General features: G+C 41.2%; 1 protein-coding gene across 1 annotated transcript in view; it reads left to right on the top strand.

The window, feature by feature from the left end:
- Positions 1-15,682, top strand: part of atxn10 (ataxin 10) — a 96,457-nt gene that overhangs the window by 20,691 nt on the left and 60,084 nt on the right. Inside the window, exons 4-5 of the mRNA XM_088646651.1 lie at positions 9,354-9,450; positions 15,187-15,354. Of these exons, the coding sequence (XP_088502777.1) occupies positions 9,354-9,450; positions 15,187-15,354 (265 nt within the window). The remainder of the gene's footprint in view (positions 1-9,353; positions 9,451-15,186; positions 15,355-15,682) is intronic.

Here is a 15,682-nt window from a genome sequence, read left to right as displayed (position 1 = left end):
CTTTGGCAAACCTAAATTTGTTGATTCGTTATTTGTGTTTGGCAAAGAATAAAGCTGAAGAGTCTAACCGGTCAGCTGAACAGCCCAGGTCTGCATGCAATAGTAGTGGTTCATGTAACGTCAGAGTAAATACACTTGTCTCTGTCAGGTCCCTCCTTCAGGAGGTGAATTTATTTATGCAAAGATTCAACCATAAAAAAACAGCGAAGGAATTTTATAAATGACTCCAGGACAAAGTTGTATAAAGTCACAGATCAGGTGGAGGGCATTTTAAAGCTTCTTAAGGTCCTTTTGTGTACAGTGAAGGTGATTATTAAGATGTGGAAGGACTATAGGATCGTCCAGACAGTGCCTATATCAGGATATCTTTCCGAACCAAGTGCCCAAACAAGGAGGAAAGTTGGTAAGGAGTTTGGAAGAGTTCAGTGGCTAAAAAGGGAGAGAATGTTCATGGGTCAACATTATCCCAGTCGTTCCACAATGCTGGTCTGTATGGCAGAATGGCAAACCCATTTTAAATCCCACATGGAGTTTGCTTCAAAGCACTTCAGTGATGCTGCAAACATGTGGCAAAAGGTTTTGTGGTCAGATGAGACAGTATTGGAACTTTCTGGTCTCAATGCACAGTGTTGTGTCTGACGCAAACCCGACCCTGTGCCGAACACTTTTGTAAGACACTGCACATTTTATTTAGAGAGGCAGGCTCTGGAAAATCTGAAAAGGCTTAATGACGGAGAGCCGAAATGTAACTACCATATTTCAAATACGGAACCACAGAACGTGATGGGAACTGTTTCGAGCCGTTGGTTAAAAACCCGTGCTTGCGGACAGCAGGTGCACATCTTCGATAGTTATTGAATAGTTTAGTTGTTGATCAATTCTGCCAAGTAGACCAAGAAAATGTTTATTTAATGATGAAGGAAAGCATGGAGCACCATTTCGTTCGCAAGAGATGTTCTCCTCCAGCAGCTGATACGCGCTGCCCCTAATTGTATACTTGTGACCCACAGGTTATAAATAGGGAGGAAGACCACACAGTTTGACAGGAGCTTCATTCGATGCTATTAAATGTGGTCGATCCCACAGCACACAATTGACTCTTACAGTCACGGTCAGAGCTAAACCCCTTTTCTCTTGCGCTCAAAAACAAACCATGCTTTAAGTTTTTCAAAATTGAAGAATATGCACGTGTGCAATGGATTTCTTTCCCACATGGCATATATTTCTGTTATTTTTTGTAAATAAGATCTACCAGCAGTGTTTGGTATTTTTAACTAGGCACTCGAGGCAGTTCTTATCAAGAAGAAAAAAGTTTTTTTAGCATGGGGTTTCCTGTACTTTTGAGAAAACACAATGTACTGCCTGTGAGCACAGGTTACTCCTGTTTTATTTTTATTTTGTAGCGGGTGAAATAGAAGAGTGGAAGAGTTAAGTAATGTCAGTTTTTGGAGTTCCCCGTGACTCAGTTTACTTGAACTAACACATGGTGTGGTTTGTGCAGGAGTATGAAGTTGTAGGACCATCAGTGACAGAAAGATGGCCTTTGCTGGTACCTCACAAAAGAGCACCAGACTCTTTTGGCAGGGAAAATCATCTGGGGTTGTGGATCATGACACCATTGCAACCTCTAATCCTGTTTTCCAGGTGAGGCTCATCTCTGCCTGTGCAGTCAATGCCCAGACCCAAGAAATGAACTTTGAAGATTCAGTCTAATGGATACTTCAGACATTTATCTCAGAGGCTACTAAGGTCATGGAGCCTAACCTCTTTAATTCTATTCTCCTTCTTTATATACAAAGAGAATTGAATCTGTCAAGTCATATTAGAAAGCTAAATTGGTCCTGTTAAATATGCTCGCATGGTACTATTCCTTATTTTTGTCAGCTCAAGTCTGTATATAGCCAGCATACGGTGTTGAAGATGATGTTAAGTCTTAGGCATGCTAGTTGTTATTGTTTTGTAGCCAATATTACCCTAAGCACTTCACTAAAAAGAATTCTCTGGAAGCATGTTTTGGCTGAGTTACCATATTTGATGCTGCATCAGCCTGTTTTAGCCTGCTGACAGTCTGAGTAGTTTATCCAGAAGTGGTCCTCATCTTGGACACAGGCGCTTGCTGTATTCCAGCCGTTTCTGGCTTGAGACCTTGGCTCTGTTTTTAGCGGATTCTGTAAATGGTATCGTGGACTTTCGTTTTGTTTGCGTCGGTTTTTGTTTTCGGTTGACTTGAGTCAACCAAGGTATTCCTCAACACTGTCCCGTGAAGCAGGGATCATCTCTAAGCACTGCTGCTGGGGGCTGAGAGCAGTTCACGTCCCGCTGGTGGAACCTGCTCATTGTCGCGATGCAGTGGCTGTGTGGAGTGGATGTCAACGAGCAGTTCGAAAACTGAGGCTTTTAAAAGGGGGCTCCTAAATTGAAAATAAATAGTAATCTCACCAATTCAGAGTCACAGGAGAGCCTGAGTCTATCCAGACAAGTAAGTAGTGTAAGGCAGGGTACATGCTGGACAGAACGCCAGGACCAATGTTCCCAGAAGCCAGAATGTCTTTGGACTGTGGGAGCACATCGGGTCACCTGGAGGAAACCCATATGAACAGGGGTTGCAATACTTACCACTGTGGTACCGTGACACCCTTATATATCATATTCTGAAAATATTTTAGTGATGTAATTTGTTTTACAAGGGCATGCGTTGCCTCAAAATGTCTTTGTTACAATTTACTCTTGTTTAACCTGTTTTTTTGGTGTGAAGGACATAAGCACTTTAACCCCCTCTATAGTATAGGAAAGTGTGCCAGTGTTGCTTCTAAGTGAAGTCCTAATCTAACCATCTACTCCTAAAATCCTAATTTTAAGTTCCCTCATTGATTTATATTTATATCGCCTGATGAATTGCAAACACCCTCCATCTTCTTGTACTACTTGATTTGTGCTTAGCAATATCTGGAAAATCTTCAGTGTCTTTCAGTACGTTTGCATTGTCCAAAACTTTTGAAGCTTTTTGTATGAAAAGGATGCAAATTTTTGCTGGTGCTGCAGCAATTAAACAGCTGAAGTGAAGGAAATTAAAGAGGTTTTCCAACAGCTTGGCCAAAACGGAATTATATCTACTGTATTAGCTAGGGTTACCTGTCCTTTTCCTATATTCAGAAATCAACTACTTAGTTAGCTGAAAGTTTTGAAATGCTGTACAGCATGTTCTTTGACCAGATAAGTGACAAAGAGTTGGGTGTTGGAGGTTGAATGGATTTATCATTGTTTGCCTTTGTAGCGTAAATAAGAATCGCAAAAGCTGACTGTTGATTTGCATCTGTTTCAAGGGATAAACGTTTACATGATTTTTTTCCGAGTTTTGGAAATTGTCCCATACCTAAAACATGTCCTGATGTTAACTGTCTGCTGCTTTAACTCCTGATTGTGGACATGCAGCATAATTAAAATGGATGGTGAGTGCAGATATATGAAGTGGTAAATACCATCTGTGCTCTTCGTCAGGGATCCTCAGGGACGTCACACAGACCTTTCCCCTCAAAAAGCAGAAAAACAAGAGAATCTGTGGTTTTGGCCTATCATCTGCAGGCCCAAATTTGGATCTCCTCTAATGACACATTTAAATTAGCAGTGGTTAGGGTTCTCCAAATACACAGCAGATTCACCCAAGTACGTCTCCCCATCTCACTTCTCTCTGGTCAGGCCTCAGGCAACCACACACTGGGGTCATACTGTGTTTGAAACTCAAAGCCAGAACCATAATTTGCCTTTGTTTCTTTTGTTGCCTCAAAATAAAGCTTCAAGCTGTGCTGCAAAGGTCATTGGAAAAATAAGGAAAAAGTAAACTTGTCCCATGATCCCATGTTTAATTGGTTGCTTTAGTGCACCCATGACCGTTCGGAAGATAAAGCTGAAGGCTTTATGGCTCCCACGGTCTGCTGTGGTTCAAACTTTACAGGGGTGGGTGAGTCTAGAGACTCTGGTGACACAGTGAATCCCAGTCCAGGCAAGACAAAATTTTGTGAGAGCTTCGGCGTGGTGAGCAGCAAAATTTGAGCCCAGCTCAACCTGCATGGCAGCCATTATTCGGAAGATCCCATTTTGGGTGAAAACTTCACAGAAACTTCTGCCCTGGTTGGACAATTTGGAATTTTATACTGTAGGTCGGTCACACACATCTTCAAGCATGACGCCAATGCCAGGATGATTAATGGAGATGAGGACTGAAAATAATTCATGACCTGCTGAGAGGATAACTTCAGCCCCTCAGGTCAAGTAGAAAGGTGCATTGGGAAGAAATTGGCAAGACTCTCGCTTTTAAAAGCTCTGCTGGAGAAGTAATATAATAATAATTGCTTACACTTATATAGCGCTTTTCTGGACACTCCACTCAAAGCGCTGTACAGGTAATGGGGACACCCCTCCACCACCACCAGTGTGCAGCATCCACCTGGATGATGCGACGCCATAGTGCACCAGAACGCTCACCACACATCAGATATAAGTGGGCAGGAGAGCAGAGTAATGAAGCCAATTCATAGATGGGGATTATTAGGAGGCCATGACTGGTAAGGGCCAATGGGAATTTTACTAAGGACGCCAGGGTTACACCCCTACTCTTTTCGAGAAACTCCCTGGGATTTTTAATGACCACAGAGAGTGAGGACCTCGGTTTTACGTCTCATCCAAAGGACGGTGTCAGAGTATTCCTCTGGACATGTTAAAAAAGTATCCCCTTCGTGGGGACTGTAGTTATAAAAGTCCAAAGCTGAGCACATGATTAAATACACAACAATACTGAATTATGCTATTATGGCTAAGAGATATTTATCACAGGGGACATAGTATAAAACCATTGTAACGTTGGGTTTAATTAGAAGATGTGTTAGTTGACCGGTAACGGGCACTTACCCTGCGGTCTGTGTGGGTCCTAATGCACCAGTATAGTGACAGGGACACTATTCCATAAAAAGGTGCCATCCTTCGCATGAGATGTAAAACCGAGGTCCTGACTGTGGTTACTCTGACGTCCTGGCCAAATTTCCCTCTGGCCTTCACCAATCATGGCCTCCTAATAATCCCCATCTCTGAACTGGCTTCATTACTCTGCTCTCCTCCCCACTGATAGCTGATGTGTGGTGAGTGTACTGGTGCACTATGGCTGCTGTCGCATCATCCAGGTGGGTGCTGCACACTGGTGATGGCAGTGGGATCCCCCCTTACCTGTAATGCACTCTGATTGGAGTGCCCAGAAAAAAAATGCTATGTAAGCGTAAGGAATTGTTGTTACTAATAAACAATGTCCAAAGCACATCTGAATGAGATGGCGTTTCCACTCTAACGAGACTGAAAGCTCTCAGACTGCAGGCAAATCCCCTGGGTCATTATTACTTGGAAAATCAGGGTTACTGTAGCTGACTCAAGCAACTCAATCCCAAAATCGAGGCACGACCATGGTTTATGCTGCCCACTGAGAAATCATGGTTCATTTTATCTATAGATCATTCAGCCAGCAATGTCTGATCTATAGAGCTATAGAGCTCCGAATGATTGTCTTTATTCATGTTCACTGATCTGTATGATTTTTATATTTACTTTTACTTAAGCTCAATCAAACTGTATCATAACTAGGTATTGCAAATCTAATACTTTTTTACTGTACCAGATTCCCTATACTCTTGAGGGATCCTTCATGATTATGAAGAGATGCGACCAAAAAGCACGTAATGAGTCTCACTGAAAAGATTCTGTAGGCCTTTAATTCAGATGGTGCTAATTAAAGATGGGGAAATGGCAGTTCAGTTGTGCTCTACAGCTCAAAATAAAATGAAAGTCCACAGTGGTCTGTTTCACATGTTTGACCAATGTCAGGACATACCAAGTATGTCTGTCACTTTTTCGAACTTTCCCAGTCGTATCCATTTTCACAACAAGAAAGGAAGCCCTAGCCCACGACTTCCTAACCAAAAACAAACCATTTCCTGCAGCACTAGTCTTGAAAGGTACCCTAACCTCAACTCTTTCACACTGTCCTCATAAAAGTCATAATCCAAGTTCCATGAACATTCTTCATTGAAACTGGTCTAGAGTGAGATATTTTATTTTCACATGAGGCTGTTCTGATTCCCCAGCCAAGCTGGCCACAGCCCTTTCCGAATGACCTTCCCTCAAACCAGTAATGTCCCACTCCTCAGGCTGTTGTTCAAGAGTATGCTGAGGTTTCGGTTTTGTGAGTTACAATAGAATCTGTTGATGCCAGCTGAGTCACTGGAGGGCTCTTTCTCATGTCATGACTGCAGTGAGAGGCGATCCTTTCTTTGTTTGCTTCGAGAGGAGACACTTTCATCTTAATTTCATCTTTCACCTTCTTCTTTAGAAGAGCCTTTACTTAACCGGTTCTATTCTTTACCCCTCTTCAACTTTTCTTAGTACCACCATCCACGGCCTCCTCTGTATATTGTCATTGTGTTTTATTTTGTGTATTCTTTTTATTTACTGTTTTTGTCATTCGGTAAAGTGCTTTGAGAAGCCACCTTTAAAGGCGCTATATAAAATAAAGTTTATTATTATTAATTCAACCAAATCTTGGTGCTGCCTTGTAACTGCCTCTGATAATGAACGCATCTTTACCTTGGAAGGTTTACTGAAGTGATAACCATCTCACGGTGTTCAGAATAAAAAAAATGAACCTTTGGTTTTCTTAAAGGCCCACTATATTCAGAGTAGTCCCGTCACACAAGGTCTTAAAATTCATTGTCCATTAACTTTCAGAAGTAAAGAGAATGTGAAAAGTTTAAAAGCTAAAATAAAATGGTCCTTAATAATTATAGTGATACTCGTGTTTACTGTATGCTGTATATTTTTCTTTTTAGAATTATCAATCACATTTAGTTAAAAGGGAATGAAGATCCTTGCTATTAATGTAGCACTCATAGGAGTTACAACATTTATATTGAAGACCAAATTCACTGTACCTCAGCATGCAAATATGCATAAATTACTTTCCAGGTGACTGTAATCTGAATTTCTTTTTAGTTGACTTTAAGGGTTTGTTATAGTTCCTTGCCTCCTTCAAAAATATCATGATCATAGTAATGTTAGTCAATTTCAGTCTGAATGTTACGCAATTTCCATGGGCTGTCTGCAGAGTTATAATTAAGGGTTTTGTTCAACACTGAAGTTAAAGTGAGATTGTTAGACGAAAATTAAGCAGAAGAAAGCAATGCATTACTCACAGGGTTTACAGTTTTCAGTAAAGCTATTTTATTCCATTTTTCCTAAGTTGGTCAGAAGGTTTCTGTGTAGGGAACACAATTCATGTTCTCACCAAAAACCAACAACACAGCATTGTACTGAACATGCAGTGTAATAAAGTTTTTTTTTTTACATTTAATCCCACTGCTCAAAACAACCATTTTTCTTAATTATTACTGTGCAGGCAGCCCATGGAAAGTATATAACATTCAAAATGGAAATTGCTAACATTACCATTATTGTGATATTATTTAAGAAAGAGAGTGCATACACAGGACTTGAATCCACAGTCATCTGCCTACTACCTAAAATTTTTAACTTTTAAATGTTAACTCTGAGCTATGTAAGTTTCCAGGATGTCTTTGTGTTGTGGAAGGAAACTGGAGTACTTGGAAACAACCCTTGTGATTATGGGGGGAACATACAAACTCCACACAGACAGCACTCAGGGTCTGGATTGGCAGCATTGCACTTTACTGCCCATATAAGCAATATTCTGAAAATTAAAACAGGAATGTTATTTGTTTTAAAGGGGCACGCAATTCCAAAATGCATTGCCAAATAATGTTTCTGTCAGCAGTTTCGCTGCTACTCTTGTTTCACCTGTTTGCGTGTTGTGGAGGACCTAAGCATTTAAACCCCCTGTTTAATATGGGAAAAGTGTAGAACTTGGGTGGAGGTTGGGCCAATCCTGTTTTTACTAGCCTATCCAACCCTTAACGTACAGGACCTATTGGCCATTCCGTTAATACTAATTTTAATGAAGGTGTCTCCTTAGCAAAAAAAAAAAAAAAAAACCAGTCCTAGCCACTACTCCACACTGCTATCCTTAACTTGTTATGAGTGACATATACCGGTTTCTTCTCACATCCATCCATTAACTTTGTATCAGCTTTTTCCCTTTCAAGGTTGTGGGGGTGCCAGAGCCTGTGCCACCAAGCAAAGGGCAGAAAGCAGGGTATGCTCTGAACAGGGTGGCAGACCATAGGAGCGCAGACCGATATAAAAGCAGACACACGCGCTCACACACCAGACTTTTCCCAGAAGCCAAAGCTACCAGTATGGCTTTGTACTGTGGGAGGAAATCGGACCACTCAGAGAAAACCCCTGCAAACATTTAAACTCCACACAGATAGTACGCCAAGATTTGAACCTAGGACCCAAGTGCCACGTAGGGCTAACCACTGTGCCAGCATGTTCTAATAATTATAGGTCTAAGGAATTATTTAGCGCTTTTCTGGACTCTTCACTCAAAGTGCTTTACAGGTAATGGGGATCTCCTCCACCACCAACAGTGTGCAGCCCCACCTGGATGATGCGATGGGAGCCATAGTGCACACAGTACTCTCACCACACATCAGCTATCAGTGGGGAGGAGAGCAGAGAAATGAAGCCAGTTCATAGATGTGGATTATTAGGAGGCCATGAGTGGTAAGGGCCAATGGGAAATCTGGCCAGGATGCCAGGGTAACACCCCTATTCTTTTGTAGAAATACCCTGGGATTTTTGATGACCACAGAGAGTCAGGACCTTGGTTTTCATCCGAAGGATGGCACCTTTTTTCAGTGTAATGTCCTTGTCACTGTACTGGGGCATTAGGACCCACACAGACTGCAGGGAGAGCGCCCCCTGCTGGCCCCTCTAACACCTCTTCCAGCAGCAACCATAGTTTTTCCAAGGAGGTCTCCCATCCAGGTACTGACCAGGCTCACACCTGCTGCGTGGGCTGCCAGTTGCAAGTTGCAGGATGATATGACTGCAAGCTGTGTTCCACTTGTCTTCCTATGTTCTGTCCTGTGTCCCTTTCATTTTTGCCTTTTCTTCTCCTTTTTCAGGTGGAACGTTGCTGTGGTAACGGTTGTACTTGACACAATGTTGTGGCTTCTGTTTTCACTTAAACTTTTTGTTTTGCTTCTTGAAAAGCAAAGTCTGTTTCTGCCGATTATATCTGTTCAGCTCCTGTATGTTCCGTCCAATCCCTGTGCTTCGGGCTCCGACAGTCTTCCTTTCTGGTTTTTGTCATCTGCCACTCTGATGCCTGTCAAAAACATTACAGCTCTCAGTGAGGCTAAATCCAGTTATGTTTTTTTGCTTGACTTTTCCAGTTTTGCGTTGTGGGATCCAGTTCCTTGGAAACTTTGCTGTCAGTAACCAGGTTTGCAAAGATGACGTCTGGAAACACAGCTTTCCCCATCTCTTCTTGTGAGTGTTCAGATTTCAGACCACTGACAACTCGAACCTCGGTTTTATTGATGTGCCACTCTCTGCAGAGTAGTCCTATCGCACAGTGCTCTGTAATGAAATAACTTTCCATGAACTTTTAAGAAATGTAGAGAATATGAAAAGTTTAAATAATGATCATTCTTAATAATGATATTGATAATCGTGTATATGCTTTATATTTTCTTTTTAGACTTACGGATCACATTGCTCTTATATAGTGATTGGGGTTTTAACCTTTACACAGAAGATCAAATGCACTGAACCTCACTATTGTGAAATGAAAGAAAGAGCCTATTGTAAAAGGCTGCCTTGGTGCTGTTCTGAAGTTCAAGATATCAAAGAAAGCACCCTTAATTTGCTTTTAATTAAGCATAATTAATTTACCATTTGTAATGTTCTGAAGCTGTATACATCTCAGTGAATTGGGCAGATGTATTAGGATATTGGCATTGTTATGATTCATGGTGGGCGGCGCAGTGGCTCAATGTTCAACACAGCTGGCTCCCAGTGCTGGGGTCCTGGTTTCAATTCCGGACCTGCGGTGCTGTCTGTGTGGAGTTTGCATGTTCCGTGTTTTTCGGTGTCCTCCAGGTGCACTGGATTCCTCCCACAGTCCAGGTAAGTTAATTGGCTTCTGGGATAATGGGCCCCAAGTGTCAGTGTTTTCGTTTGTGTCTCTCTCTGCCCTGTGGTGGACTGGTGTCCCATTCAGGGTGTACCCTGCCTTGTACCTGTTGCTTGCTGGGATAGGCTCCGGCCATGTACATGAATTGGGAAAAGAGGTTAGAAAATGGATGGATGGATTATTCATGGTTCATCCTTGCATAATTGTTTACCTAAAGCCCTATCTTGCAGTGAAACACCCCTTGGCATATATACCTGATTCTGAAGAACAAATTTTAAATGTTTAAATTTTTGGTGCCGTCACTGTATTTGTTATTGCTTCTCATCTGACGTATCAGAAATGAATTTACAGTACAGAATATAAAATTGCCCGCATTTAGTCAGAATTTATAGACAATCAAGAACAATTTCTCCGTATTGCTTTAAAAGCCACAGAAGATATTTTTATATTACTGTAGGTATATGGATTTTTTTTCTGTATTGCAAAACAATTAGTTCAGTCATTGCTCCTTTTATTAACAGTGTCATGAAAAAGTATTTAATTTCCTCTATTATTGCATATTTGTCACACTGGATGTTTTCAGATTTTTAGACAAAATCTAATATTTGTTCGCTCAGGTTCCCTTTATCTAATAACACTTTTTCATTATTTCATTTATTTAGTCAATGAAGGTGTCCAAGTAATTGCCCCCTTACACTTAATAACTGGTTGCGCCACCTTTAGCTACAATGACTGCAACTAATTTCTGTAACTCAATATCTGTCTTTCACATCACTGTGGAGGTGTTTTAGCCCACTCTTCCTCGCAGAACTGCTTTAATTCAGAATTTAATTCAGCATGAACTGCTCGTTTTAAGTCCTGCCACAGTGTCTCTGTTGGGTTTGGGTCTGGACTTTGACTAGGCCACTCCAAAACTTGAATATTGTTTATTTTCAGCCATTCTGATGTGGACTTGCTTTTGTGTTTTGGATCATTGTCTTGCTGCATGACCCAACTATGTTTCAGCTTCAGCTCAGGATGACCGGACATTCTCCTTAAGATAATTTTCTGATACAGAGCAGAATTCACGGTTCCTTCAATTATGGCAAGTCCTCCAGGTCCTGAGGCAGCAAAGCATCCTACACCATCACACTACCACCACCATGTTTGACTGTTGGTATGATGTTCACTGTGGAATGCTGTGTTTGCTTTATACCAGACATAATGGGAGCCATGTCGTCCATAAAGTTACGCTTTTGACTCATCTGTCCATAGAGCATTCTCCCAAAAGGCTTGGGGATCATCCAGGTGCTTCTTGGCAAATGAGAGACGAACATTTATCTTCTTCCTGGTAAGCTGTGGCTTCTACCTTGCTACTTGTTTCGGTGTATCTCAAAAAGCATCCTGGCCAAATTTCCCATTGGCCCTTACCAATCATGGCCTCCTAATAATCCCCATCTATGAATTGGCTTCATCACTCTGCTCTCCTCCCCACTGATAGCTGGTGTGTGGTGAGCGTTCTGGCGCTCTATGGCTGCCGTCACATCATCCAGGTGGGGCTGCACAATGGTGGTGCTGGAGGGGAGTCCCCATTACCTGTAAAGCGCTTTGAGTGGAGTGTCCAGAAAAGCGCTATATAAGTGTAAGAAATTTTTTTTATTATTATTACTCTCTCATGAAGCCCATTTTTGCCCAGTTTTTCTGATTGTGGAGTCATGAACACTGCCCTTAGCTGAATCAAGAGAAGCCTGCAGTTCTCTAGATGTTTTTTTAGGATCCTTTGTGACTTCCTGGATGATTTTACGCTGTGCCCTTGGAGCAATTTTGGCAGGCCGGCCACTCCTGGCTAGATTCATTTGTGTTCCAAGTGTTCTCCATTTGGAGATTGTGGTTTGGTGGAGTCCCAGAGCCTTAGAAATTGCTTTGTAACCCTTTCCAGACTGATAGATATCAACAACCTTTTCCGATCTCTTCAGGAATTTCCTTTAATCGTGGCACAATGTGCTTGTTGAATATTTGTGCTGGCAACTTGACTCTGATGGTAAGGGTCAAAATAAGTGAGATTTATGTTCAAGCCTGGCTGTGTTCAATCAGTTGACTCTAAATTATCCCTTTAATTGGGTTGATTTAACTAGGGGGCAATTACTTTTTCCACACAGTGCCAGTTGGTCTTGGATAACTTTGTTCATTCAGTAAATGAAATAAGTAATAAAATGTATTAGTTGTTCACAGGTTCCCTTTATCTAATATTAGATTTTGGTGGAATACCTGAAATCATTCAATGTTAAATGTGCAATAATAGAGGAAATCAGGATACTTTTTCATGGCACTGTATATTATAATACAATGGACCCAATTACCTATCATTAAAAAACTTTGAAGACTCATACCACGAAACTCAATACCCTGGTTAATGTGATTCACGTGGTTTATGAATATGCTAGGAATGTTGAGTAACCATGTATAGTTGTGCCTTGATGTACTTTAGGACTTCATTCTAGTAGAGTGCATGGTATAAGGAATCAATGACATACAGTAGGCTTACATTTTATATTGATTTCTGGTATAATACGTACATCAGCTTGGCCTAAATTATATCCACATTCTTAAGCTGTACAAATACAGAACTGTAGTTTTATTTGATCTCATTTATAATATAAGTAGCAGTTGACCAGAAACATTTTTTTGTCAAACACTGTTCTTGTATTCTAAGTCATTGCCATATCTCTACATCTTGTGCAAGAAATGATGACTCAAAAACAGTTGAACAGCAAGTAAGAAGACACCATCTAAATTAAATGTTTGTAAACAGTATTTAGCTTGATAGCTCAGGGTTGAAGATGAACATTGAATAATTTGATTAAACATATTTTATACAACTCAGTAGAGGAATACCATGTGATTAATTTTATTTTATTTTTGTTCTAGTTTCATATGTAAAAACAAATGCCTTGATTTTAATTGTGTAGTGAAATAATATTTATCAAATCCAGACAGCAGGTATAATCGATCATTCTTATTCCAATGGGAATATACTTTTTAAACTGTATGACTCGGTGAATAACAATACTTTTGCTTCCAGACATGACGATTTATTTGCTCAAAGCCGCTTAAGATGTATAATTGCAGTTTAAAATTGCCACATGGCAAGAAAACCTAGAAAGGCATTGTGGACTTTCAGATTGGAAAAATATGCTAATTTGTCTGCCTTTACGAGTCTGTTTTGTCTGCGCTCAGCAAACAGGGCGGGCCAGGAGTTGCTCACCAAAGGTCGAGCCCACTTTGTGTTTGAAAAGCAAACAAAAACGCACCATCTGAAAATAATTTCCATACATCCTTCAAAATTTCCTTGTACAGTTGCAGAAATAGATTAGCATGTTCTGCCAGTCAGTATGCCGAGTGCTCTGTACGTCCTAATTTTACCTTGGGCATCCTGCTGTCTGATTTGCGATTGTCATTTTAAAAATAAATGTGACACTGATATAGTCAACAAGTAATTTTGTGATGGTTTTCTTCCTAATACACCTCTACAGAGCGCCAGAAGATGGCTCCATTTTTGCTGTGTGTGCTGTGTGTTTGGTTAATGATAACTAAAGTGGCTCCAAGATTAATTGGGGTCCTTTTGTTCTGTTGATGTAGACCAGGTGTCACTGTTGCACAGGTCTGTATTGAGGAAGCGGACTTTGTTTTTGTGAAGCGACAGCATGCTTACAGCTCGCCCCCAGTGGATCAGGTTTCTTATACACTGACAATTACATTAAAACTCAGAAAACCCACCATATGGTATCTAACTCCGATGTTAGTTTCCAAACTCTTACTTTCCAATATCATAACAATATCGTAATCCAAACACTGTAAAGCATGCCCTTTTCTATCACAAAAGTAAGTTCTCAATAGCACTTCTTGAGTAATAAAAATGAAATCCATCAGGTCATTAGTTTTTGTAATTTCTTTGTGGTCACCACAGTGCTGTAAATATTTTTCTGCTGTAGAACTGTACAGTAAATGGTTTGCGCATTTCATTCACACTTAAAATACCTATCACTCTGCAGCGTTTTCAAACAAACATGTGGTCTGCAGCTCTCAGACAATAAATCTCTCTTCTGTCACCCATCCTGAGAAAAAAATAAACTGCTTTATTGGGACTTGATTGATTTCTAGGGTAATGCATTTGTGTTGAGTTATGTTTCAGTGATTATTTTGTTGATCCACAGACTAGTTAAAATAGCAGTTCAGAGCCATTTTAACAAAACAAACTTCTCTGCAGATTAAATGTCAGCTCATTATCTAAATGCTTTTACTTTTACTCTGATCTGTGACTTTCTTCTTCCCTTACAGATAAACCTCTTCCTTAAGTACAGTACTAGAACACATATGAAGCAGGTCAAATCTTCTTTTGTTCAAGCAGTGGTATATAGCGGTTTTCATTGCAATATTCCACATCTTATTTGCTTGTACTGTACAGAGTGGATCAGATACTATTTGGCAGAGGAGGAAAACATGGACCAAAAGCAGTTTCCATTAATTTTTCCATCTAACTCCATGTCAACACCCTCCATTTTTTCCCCTTCATTTCTTCACCAGACCTCACCAGCTGCATAAACGCGCACCACTCTGGAGTTCGTCTACAGCCGGAGACGACTTCCACTAACCAAATAGGAAAATAGCCATCCCATCCTTTTCCCCAGCATGTGCTACTGTGCATCCATCTGTCTTCTTAATCACTGTTTTTGCAATTCCCCCTTGGCTGACCTCTTCCAGGGTTTCTGACCATCATCCTCTTGGCTAGACTGTCCTCCCTCAACCAAGTGGGCCAGAGCCAAAGAACGGCTATAAATTAACCTATGTAGAATCTGCTGGAGACACCGGTTGCTCCTCATTTTAGGGTGTGCCATTTTTGCAGTGCTTAAGGACATAAGCACATGGTGACCTTTACCGAAGGACTATTTAAAAATGTATGACGTTTGACAGATGAGTGTGGAAAGGGCCGCTTTGTTGTCATTTCGGGTGTGCCACTGAGAAACCTCGCTCTTTGTTTGAGCTTTGGAGCTTTGACTGCCCTCCTTGGACCCAGTGTTACTCATTTCCAGTTTTTGCCCGTTGTCGTGCAGGACTTTCCTTGACCACAGTGACGAGAAGACTGTGACCTATTGTTCCATGGTACTTCACACCTGCCTGGATGCTGAGAAAGTGACGGACCTGGTCCTAGGCGAGGAGCACCAAGATGTCGCCATGAAGGTCATCAGCCTCTGTAGGAAACAGCCAGAGCTGGACTGGCCGTAGGTTTATCTTCACATTTATTCCAAGCTGAAGAAGTGCTCAACCCTAGACAGCGCCAGGACGCTCTGGAGGATTTGGTGCTCTGCAGAGCACAAAGTTAAGATATATTTTTTTAAGATCTCTTTATTGGCCACATACAGTTTCTTGCATTAGGAATTTGTCTTTTTGCAGACCCTAACTTACTCTCCATGAGACACACAGACAGGGAGAGAAGCTTGGGGTCAGAGCGCAGGGTCAGCCATTTATACGGCGCCCCTGGAGCAGTTGGGGTTAAGGGGCCTTTCTCAGGGGCCCAACAGAGTAGGATTCCTCTGTCGGCCGTGGATC

Source organism: Lepisosteus platostomus, chromosome 9, assembly GCF_059453375.1.
Source record: "Lepisosteus platostomus isolate fLepPlt1 chromosome 9, fLepPlt1.hap1, whole genome shotgun sequence".
Lineage (NCBI taxonomy): Eukaryota > Metazoa > Chordata > Actinopteri > Semionotiformes > Lepisosteidae > Lepisosteus > Lepisosteus platostomus.
Note: the sequence above shows the minus strand (reverse complement) of the source record. Positions and strands in the feature narration are given on the sequence as shown.